At 33.2% G+C, this 10,683-nt stretch overlaps 2 protein-coding genes across 2 annotated transcripts; one reads left to right on the top strand and one right to left on the bottom strand.

Moving 5' to 3' along the window:
• Positions 1-3,554: 3,554 nt before the first annotated feature.
• On the bottom strand, positions 3,555-6,229 carry LOC107761645 (large ribosomal subunit protein uL14). Its single transcript, XM_016579891.2, has 4 exons — positions 6,113-6,229; positions 5,695-5,979; positions 4,160-4,201; positions 3,555-3,860 (listed from the first exon to the last, which is right to left on the bottom strand). The coding sequence occupies exons 1-4, from the start codon at positions 6,123-6,125 to the stop codon at positions 3,778-3,780; spliced, it is 423 nt and encodes a 140-aa protein (XP_016435377.1). The 5' UTR covers positions 6,126-6,229; the 3' UTR covers positions 3,555-3,777.
• A 3,032-nt stretch (positions 6,230-9,261) lies between these two features.
• LOC107761644 (uncharacterized) lies at positions 9,262-10,420 on the top strand. The gene is made up of 2 exons (XM_016579890.1): positions 9,262-9,468; positions 9,980-10,420. The coding sequence occupies exons 1-2, from the start codon at positions 9,262-9,264 to the stop codon at positions 10,418-10,420; spliced, it is 648 nt and encodes a 215-aa protein (XP_016435376.1).
• The last annotated feature ends 263 nt before the right edge of the window (positions 10,421-10,683 follow it).

Genomic DNA, 10,683 nt, shown 5'->3' with positions numbered 1-10,683 from the left:
AAATTTCGCATTTGACACAATTCTTGTCATAAGCGAAGATGCCAATGATGACGTATTGTTGACACTTGATGTAGATTCTTCTTGTTTATTGTCTCCCATCTTTGACACAAATATTATTTAATAGCTGACGACACAAATCAAGATTATTTCCTTTCTGGTGTGGAAGATCAGACTAAGCTGCAACCACAGAGCATACTCAGACAGAACCTTGACTCAGTTACCAAGATAAATCTTTTCTGATGTGGAAGATCAGACTATGCTGCAACCACAGAGCATACTTAGACAGTACCTTGGCTCTGATACCAATTGTTGCGGAAGCCAAATGTATATAGTGTGAATAAGTCACAACTACTATACCAAAAATTATGACAGCCACCAAATAATAAATAAGACAATAAAACAACAATAAAGGAAACACCAGAATTTACGAGGTTCGGCTAATTTTGCCTACTCCTCGGACACAACCAATATTTTATTCCACTCCAAAAATACAAGTGAAATAATACTAAAGAGAGAAGATACAAATGCATTAAACAGATGAGAAGGCAAATGAGAGGTGTGTTTAAATCCTAAACATTAGGCCTTCTTTTATAGGGGAAAAATCCCCCCCCCCAAACTTAACTCCCAACCAATGTGGGACTTTGGCATTTTGCCAAACTTCAACAACTTCAGCACCAACGCCGAACCATGGCACCCACACAGAAATCAACATATTTATTTAGAATTTCTGTCGCAGCGTGCGGGTGGCGTACCACCCCATGTAGATCCGCCCCTGTTTGAAGCTGTCACAAAGTTTAAAACGCAAATTTGACGTGTCAATTGAATCGTAGTAACAGTAAAAAAGAAATATTGGAGTAACAGAAAATTAGTAAACAGAAACATTTGTTAAAGATTTATCCGAATGTTCAATGAGCGTCACAAAGGAAAATTGTGAAAGTCGCATGACATGATATTTGGCAGTTCTCTGGTATCAAATATTGGTCCCGAAAAAAAAAACGACAAAAATTAAAACAGAATATTAATTTTGTTCACTCACAAAAATAATCTTAATACTGATATAAGGTACATTACCAAATTCATGTGACAAATTAAAACTAACAATGCAGATGCGTATGAAGCTTGTTATAAAAACAAACAGGAGCAAACGTGTACAGCAACAACAAAAACTCAATGTAATCCCATAAATGGGGCCTAGGGAAAATAATTGTACGCAGAATTTATTCCTACCTTATAAAGGTAAAGAGGCTGTTTCCGATTCTATGAGATATACTACAAGAAAATCTATATATATATATATATATATATATATATATATATATATATATATATATATATATAAAGTTGGGATAAAAAAGATGACGTGGCACCTCTCTAAGATTAGGATTGTCATTTATCTTTTTTCTCATGTTTTTGGGTTTTTTGGGTAAAAAATCCTCATTCCTTTCAATGAACTCTTTAAAATTAATAGTACACTTAATTTTGTATGTTAATCTTTTGCAATTACTCAATGTTTACCACTCTCTTTAGTACCTAATTAATATTATAAACCTTTAAGACCATTATCATCATTTTACTGGAACGGATATGGCACAAAGAGTCCTTAAATCATTTTCATTCAATTTCTTTTATAATTCAATATTAATTATCCTATTTATTACATCTCATTATGTCTCAAGAGTTACAAAAAAACCTTCATATCTATTTGCTTTTTCCTTTTTTAAAAACAAGCTGGAACGAATAAGAACAAGCGTGCAGAACTTGACATTATGCTATCACGGGAGTCAAGTTCATAAGTTTGACACTTCTCTAAAACTAAATAGTTATTTTTTTATTTTGTTTTTTTATCTCAATACTTGGTTCATTTTTCCTCCCTTTCTATTGTCTATGTATTATTGAAATCGTAATAGAGAAGGGAATGTAAAGTCGTGAGTACAATAAAAATGTGTAGTAGATGAGGATAACAAAGAGTTATAGTATAGGAGTTAAATAATTATTTCCTTCCTTTTTATCTCTTTGGTTGAGTTTTTAGACTCTATTTTTTTCTATTGGTTTTCATATGCTTTCTTCTTCTTTTTTAACTTTAATTTCTAGGTCTTTTTATCCCACAAAGGCTTTGCGGCTATTATAATTTCTCAAGAATTTTTCGTCAAATATAAACAAAACTATGAAAACTTTATTTCATGGTTGTCAAATGGCATTGCTCCCAGGAAATCAAAGCTAATCTATTACTCTTAAAATTCCCATGAAATTATTGTTCATCCTTCTTTCGGAACTAATTATGTAAAATAACTTTTTTTATCTTAAATATTTTTGCCTGATTATATATGTAAATTACTATGCAACAATAAGGTTTTCTCTTTTTTAGACTATTCTCCACTTGAACACTCTCTTCTGGATAGTTAAAAGAAAATTTTATTATATATTTTGAAGGAAATGAAGAGGAAACAATAAAAATTTATAAGCATTAAAAAGAGAGAAAAGTTTTTATTTTTTGGAGTAACCATAGGAGAAGGGACTAGGGAGAAAGAGAAAAAATTAATAAAGGAAGTAACAGAGGGAGAAAAAGAAAATAAAAATATCAAAAAAATAGAGGATAGAGCGGCAGTCGATAATAGAGGCCTTTTAGATTGATTGAGAAATGAAAGTCACTAAGAGGGTGTTTGGCTAAGCTTCTAAGCTGGTTAAACTGGCTTATAAATATTTTTTGGCTTATCTATGCGTTTGGTAAAATTAAAAGTGCTTATAAGCCAAAAATAAGTCAAAAGTCATATCTCCCCAACTTATCAAATTTTAGCTTATAAGCACTTTAGGTTTGACGAAAATATGTATTATTATATCACTAAAATACTTCTTTTTAAAATAAAACTCTTCGTATACCCATTTCTTCAGCTGCTTATTATTAATTTCAGCACTTTTATTCAAACGCGTAACTACTTATTTTTTAAATCAGCTGCAGCACTTAAACGTGTTTTTCAGCACTTAATGCTTATAAGAAATGAAAAGAGCAAGTAAAAGAAGATCAGCTGAAACAAAAATAAAAACAAAAGGCAAAGAGAAGTAAAAACTTATTTCCGATTTTTTCTCTATTAACCTTCCCACTCACAAAATATAAATATTTTCTTAAAAATTTGATTAAAAATGTAGCTTATCAAAGCTCTAACTCTACTAAAAATTTATATTGCGATTTTATCAATATTTGTAGTTAATTTTTTATTCATATTGTTGAAACTTTTTCCACTTTTATATAAACCAATTATAGATTAGTATGGTTTTTACCACTTCCCTAGTTCAAAATAAGGAAAGAGTTATTTTTTTGATAAGGAAAATAAGGAAAGAGCTATTAACACACTCCTACAATATCTAAAATTCATCTAAGTGTATTCGAAATGAACCATGACAAATATTCACTCTACAAAACTCAAATTCCCTAATCATTTTAAAGGAGGGAAGAGCAATCACTGAGAGATCTCAAAATCATCCTAAAGATGGAATTTTAGGTATTCAGGTGATCTAATTCAAGAGTAGTTAAGGGAAGGCATAAAGTGCAAAACTTGTTTTCGTCCAAGTAACAAACTTAAGATAAAGAGATGATCAAAGCATTCACCTGAATAAGTAAATAACAAACAGTAGAAACAGATACTAGTTCTGTATTCTTGATGCAAAATTCTCACAGCCAGCAAAACTAATACTCTGTAACTCTTAAAAAGACAGCAATCTGATATCCAAAAACTTAAATCAACCATCAAAACGAGAATCTCAAACTATTCAAAGGCTCTCCTACACGATAGCATTAGCAGCACTTGCAATCCTAGGCCACAGATCAGCACACTCTTTCCCGATTGGCCCTGTAATTGCAGATCCTACAAGAAAAAAACAGAAAACATAATATGCATAACACAGACAGCTCACAAAATCTGGCTTTACAAGATATTAGCCATATCACAACTTGTCCCTACAGGCTACAGCTAATCACAATCCCATAAACTAGCAAATTATGAAAAGATTGCCAAAGAACTTACGGCCATGCAGACAAATGGCTCATGCACGTTTACATAGAACGATTTCAGGCATTGAACTAATGCTAGTGAATTACCAAAAACAGTTAATTCAGTGTAATTTGGTCTAGAAAAAAGCAGTGCAAGTAAATATATTAAGTTACCTTTCATTTCGCCTTTGGGATTCACAATTACACCAGCATTATCTGTATTAGGAGAAAGCAAAGCATCAGAAGGCAAGTTTTAATATAGGCTGTAAACAATTGCAGCAGCTGCTCAAAAGAACTCAAATACAACAGTTTCATCAACAATTACATGCAACTCAAGTACCCAACACACACTAACACACAAAGACAACAAAAGAGATAGCACTCCTCACTTTACCCCTAACTTTTGCAGCAAAAAAGTTAATTGCATAAAAGGTTCATAATCATACCCAAGATATGTTTGGTAGTTGGTACAGAAAATGTTTATTTGGAAAACAATTTTACTTGTTACCTTAAATTGTAAATTCTCTTAACGAATATATTTTCACCAAAAAAGAATAAGTGATTTCCTCACTTACAAGGAGAAGTTATTTTTCCCCACAAGTATAGCAACTCTTGATCTAGATTATTTGCTTAAAAACCAACATTAGACTTAAGATATTCCCATTTTTAATACTAATTTATTTGGCCTAAAAACTAACCTCCTAGCCTATTGCCGCCCTTGTCATAAACTTATCTCACCGAGAAATCCGTCTGGTGCCGATCCTTTGGACCAACCGCAGTCTTCGAAACTCAGTGGATAATGGGTCCGCCCCTCTACCCTTCTCCACTAAAATACCAAGCTTTGCTTTGCATGGTGTGGGGGCTTGAACCTATGACACAATTCCACCACCCTTTGCCACTTGAGCTAGGCCCTGGGGGCTTTTTATACCCTATTAACACTGCGAAATTATCTAAGACATGATTCTCAGAATAGAAAACTCTCCACTAACATAAAAAATGAAACTACCAGGAGACTAGCATACTTCCTAATAATTTCACATCATAAAGTCCATGCTGTAATATATTGAATAAATTTTTATTTTTTACATAAGTCATAAGTAAAAGAGAAAGTGAGCACAAAGATGTAATGGCATTTGGAGGCGAATTTGAGAACGAAAGAGTCAAAGTGGGTAAGCTTCTAGAAAGCAAAAAATGGCTCAAAAGAGAGGACCAAATATCACTTTTCAGAAGTAAAAACACCCAACTTAGAACTGCAACAAACCCGTACTATGATGTCATTTTTCATTTGTTGTTTAAGGCTTTAGATTTGTAGGGCACCCCACAGAAAACCTGTAAGTATTTCAGAGCTATTATTCAGAAACTCTCCCCTATTTTAAAATCCAAAGCCAGAATTTGAATTCTTTCAAATAATAAAACCCAACAATTTAAAAAAAAGGTTAAAGACAATATTACAGAAGAAAATGAAGTTCACTGTAAATTGATCTGAACTTTTCAAAACAACAATCAGGTTTAGAATGGTGGTAGCTCGTATCTCAATGGAGTAAATTCTTTTTACTAAGTAAATAGTTCATGGTGTGATGTGTAATCTACAAGCCAACGACTAAAAAGTTAGATTCTTTTTCACCTGACACCCCATAATTGATGCAAAATATATACTATATTTCTAAATTACAGACAACAAAAACGATTAACTATTATAAAATATATACCTTCGAAGTACATGAAGACACCATCCTTTCGGCGCCATGGCTTGCGCTGACGAACAACGACAGCTGGCATAACCTTTTTCCTGAGATCAGGCTTACCCTTCTTCACTGTGGCCATGACCATGTCACCCACACAAGCTGATGGCAACCTGTTAAGCCTTCCTTTGATACCTTTCACAGAAATGATGTAAAGGTTCTTTGCACCAGTGTTATCGGCGCAGTTAATGGTAGCTGCCACCGGCAAACCCAGTGACATCCTGAATTTGTTCCCCGCGGAACCTCCGCGACCTTAACAAAGGTACATTTACAGATAAAGAATATATAAATTAGATTGAATAAGCTAAGGATTGAAACGTAAATTAAATCGAACGAAATTAAGAGTAGAGGATAGTTGTAATTGAGAAATGAATGTGCGATTTACCTCTCTTCGACATTGGTGACGGCCTTGCTCAGCTGCTCGCCTTTCTCTTTATGCCTCCAAAACCCTAAGAATGAGAGGAATAGGAGGAGCTAGGGTTTTATATGCAGCTTGTATTTGCAAAAGCGCTTAAGCTTACTGGGCCTTGGTCCAATGGTCTCTCTTGAGTTGGTTAGGCCCGTTTGAGAATGAAGTTAAGGCCTGCTGTCTGGTCTGGCCCAACGTAGCACATTTTGGCTTTTCCCTTCTTTTAAAATGAACCTAAATAATCGTTCACTCAAATCGCTTAAACAAAAAACAATCAGTAAATAAATATATATGTACAGATGTAATATATATATATATATATATATATAATCGTATATAACCAATATATAATTTATATATACCTATAAAGTACGACCGGCTAGTAAAGATCCCTTCGTGTGTGCGAACGCTCGCATGTGTGTTCTTAGCTTTGTTGAGGAGGTACTTTTCATGAAGGAAAAACATAAAAGACTCTTAAGGGTGTTTGGCACACTAGTTATGAGAGAATTTTAATGCATGAATTATTAAGAGAAATTTTCATAAAGCACTATTGTTTAGTAGTTATTAACTATCTATAGATACCATTTACTGTATTATTATTTGTAGCCACGTTTTCTGTTGTTATAAAGTGTATTTGATGTATTTAAGCTATTGTATTTATGAATACAGTAGCAAAATTAGGCGTGATTTAGGGAAAGTCCAGCTAATCAGTTGTTGTATTCGACTGTATTCACGAGCTGTATTCGTGAATATCGTAATGTAAGTTGCGTAAAAAAAAGGAACCTTTCAACTGTTTTAAAAACGGAAAGAGAATCAATTAACCAAATAGTCTCCTAATATAACTCAACTAACACAATTATATCACCGATAATCTGTATTTCACGCTTCCAGAAAGATTTTTCATCCAAAAAATAGCAAAAAAAGAGCAATCTCTGGATTTTCAATTCTCACTTTTTCTGTTGTTCCAGTTCGTGGAAGTTCTGTTTTCAACCACTAGAAATCGAGATTGATATAATTGTATACAGAAATATGCTTTAATTCAATTTTACATATAGCAAGTTTAACTGTGTTATTGTGTCATTCTGGCAAGTGAAACAATGAGAGTAACTACGTTGATTATTCGATTGATGGAATACTGATAAAGGAGTATGCGTCGTATAATCATTTCGTTGCTTCAATTCCTAATCAACTAGACATAGATTTGAGCTCAAAGTCCATTAAAATTCAATACAAAGTAGAAGGAAATTGCACGCAAATGGAAATACACAATGACATAGGTTAAAGGGTGTATGTAGAGTTGAAAAAAGAGAACAGAGAATTCGGGATGTATCCTTTGTGCATAACAACAATTGACAAAGAAGTTGTAGCTGGAGGTAGTTTAATTCAAGGCGACATTGTGCAAATAGACGAAGCAGTTCAAAGGTATAATTTTGATACATATAATACACTTATTCTTAATGTTGTCAATTCAGGCGAATCAATTGGGGTGTTCGAACTGGACACGGATTTGATAATTTCAAAAACTAATCAAAGGGAGGTTATGGCTGGAGAAGTATATAAGGATAAGGTTGCATTAAAAGAGGTGATGAAACATTATGCTATATCTCAAATATTTCAATTTTGGGTTGATCGGTCTAATGCTATTAGGTTTGAGTGTTCTTAATTATTCATTTTTTTTGTATATTGTATTCATGGTAGTATTTGTAAATGGTATTAAGATGTATTTAGATGTATTTGGGAATTTTTACATGAACTTCACTGTTGTGCTTATGAATTTTTTATGTATTTCAAATGCATGTATTCTTCTGTATGTTACTGATAAATACTTATCACAGTGTCTCTCACTGTTTTTTAGATGTATTAGACGTATTTAAATCTATACATATAACTATAGGCATATTCAGACGTATTTAAATCTATACAGTTGTATATATTTATTTTGTATAGTAATTTATGTACATAGATATAATAATGTATTAAATTGTATGTGAGTGTATTTATGGTATGCATTAATACTGATCATATGTATAATGATAAATTATTTACAGCTATATATTATTATGTATGTCAGAAGATTGTGAATGGAGGTTTTAGGCTTCTAGCATTAACGAATCACAACTATTCAAAATGAGAGAGTTCAATGATAAGCATACATGTCCGTTGAAGGACAAGGTGTATAAACAACACCAGGCAAGTAGCAGCCTTATCGGTGGTATGATTAGGTCCAAGCTTACTAATCAGGTCCAAGCTTACTAATCATAAGAGGGAATACACCCCGAAGGATATAATTGATTATGTGAAATCAGATTTAGGTGTAGATGTTAGCTACATATTGGCGTGACAGGCTAAAGAAAAGGCAATGAATTTTTTGAAAGGCGAACCGGCTGATTCATACAATAAATTATCGGGATACTTATATGCAATAGATATGACATCTCCTGGGTTGTGCATTAGAATGGTAAAATCTCCAAAAAATGAGTTCATGTATGTGTATATATCTTTATATGCCTTATAAAGGGGTTCGATCATTGTAGACCCATTGTGGTTGTGGATGGAAGTCACCTAAAATCTTATTATACCGAGACATTCGTCTCGGCCAACACGTTGGATGGTGCAGGTTAGTATGTGGATTAATAAAATTTGTTTATATTAATACCTATGTCATATAAAATGAGTTCCATTTTAAAGATTGAAATACATATTTTAAAAATATGTATGCAATTGTCTTTACATGTCATATATTGCCACTAGTATATGGTGTTATTGATTCAGAGAGGTCGTGGTTCTTTGAGCAATTCAAGGAAGCATATGGTGAGAGGGAAAATATGCGCATCGTTTCAGATAAGAATGAGGGTATCATCAAATCTGTATCGAGAGTGTATCCAAAGGTACCACATTTTGCTTGTATATGGCATTTATGGAACAATGTATATAAGAAACTCAAAAAGAGTCATGCAAAGTTGAGCGAGATATACTTCTCGATGGCAAAAGCATACACACAGGTTGAATTTGACAGTCTAATGGAGAAGGTGGAGAAGGTAGATATTAGGGTGAAAGAATATTTGGAGTTAGCTGGATACGAAAAGTGGACTAGGTTGTATGCACATGTTAATAGGTGATGGACCATGACGTTAAATATTGATGAGTCAATCAATGTCGCACTTGTGTTAGCAAGGGAATTGCCAATATTCGACTTCCTCGAAGAAGTTAGGAAGATGTTTGGATGGTGGAATTGCAGCAACCGAAAAGAAGCTACACAGACATACACAACGTTTGGAAAAAAATACCAGGAGATGCTTACTTTGAATGAGGCAATGTCTACACGCATGACTGTAAGTCTTATTTTTATAAGTCATTGTATCATATATTTAGCCGTTGTACAAGGTGTATTTATTTCCGACACAATTTATACTATTTGAAATACCGTCCATATGCTCAGAGTATCGTTAGTTGAATTTAATATTTTTGTTTCTATTCATATGCATTTCATAAACAGATATTTAATGTATATCAATGAATGCATAAGGTAAGCTATGATCATCTTTAATATTCTACCAGTCTACATATATGATGTATTCCTCTATATTCAAACAATTTCGTTGTATTCAACTATATGTCTTTGTATTTTATATGCAAAAATATATTTGTATTCAATACATATTTGTTTGAATTCAATATATATATAATGATTCCTTGATAACTAAAAGTTTACTGTTGTATATTTAAATTATGTTTTAATTGTATATATATATATATTGTAATTAATACGTCTATTCTTTGGTATATAAATGATTTTTTTTGTTTATATGTGTTCAAAACTTATAGGTCTATGTTTAAATGTAGGTGGTACCATCGACTGAATACTTGCATACGGTGAACGATGAAGGACGGCATTACACCATGTGCCTCTTAGAGAGAAAATGCGTTTGTGGGCGGTTCCAAGTTGACGAATTACCATGCCCACATGCTTGGGCTGTATTGAAGAGCAAGTTTCTAATGCCAGAAGATTATTGCTCTAATTATTACAAACCAAATTCTGTTGTAATGACATATGAAGTGCATGTGTATCCGTTGCCGACCCGAAATGAATGGAATATACTAGCACATATATCAGAGGATGTTGTATTATCACCCAAATGGAAAAGACCTCCTGGAAGGCCAAAGAAGAAGTGCGATAAGCCGTTTAGTGAATTGCTGCAGCAGAAAAATCAACATTCATGTAGCATATGTGGGCAGGGAGGACATAATAAGCAAACGTGTAGAAATGCTCCACGTAGGAGTTAGTTACATTCTGACTTGTATTAGTTCTATAAAGATGTGTAATAGATTTCAGTGACATTTTGAAATAATACATTTTAGATTTTTGTGTGAATAGATTCTGGGTTTCATACCCTCAGAACATCATTTACAATCATTACTCACCTCAATCCGGTCAATTCTCTAGCTCGCGACGCCTTTACCCCTCTAATCGGCCTCCACTCACGTCGAATTTATCCAAAATCAGACGAGGACGTCAAAATATGCTAAGGGAACAAATCCCAAGCAAA

This window comes from Nicotiana tabacum, chromosome 8 (assembly GCF_000715075.1).
Source record: "Nicotiana tabacum cultivar K326 chromosome 8, ASM71507v2, whole genome shotgun sequence".
Classification (NCBI taxonomy): Eukaryota; Viridiplantae; Streptophyta; class Magnoliopsida; order Solanales; family Solanaceae; genus Nicotiana; species Nicotiana tabacum.
The sequence above is the reverse complement of the archived record's forward strand: the minus strand, read 5'-3'. Positions and strand labels throughout refer to the sequence as shown.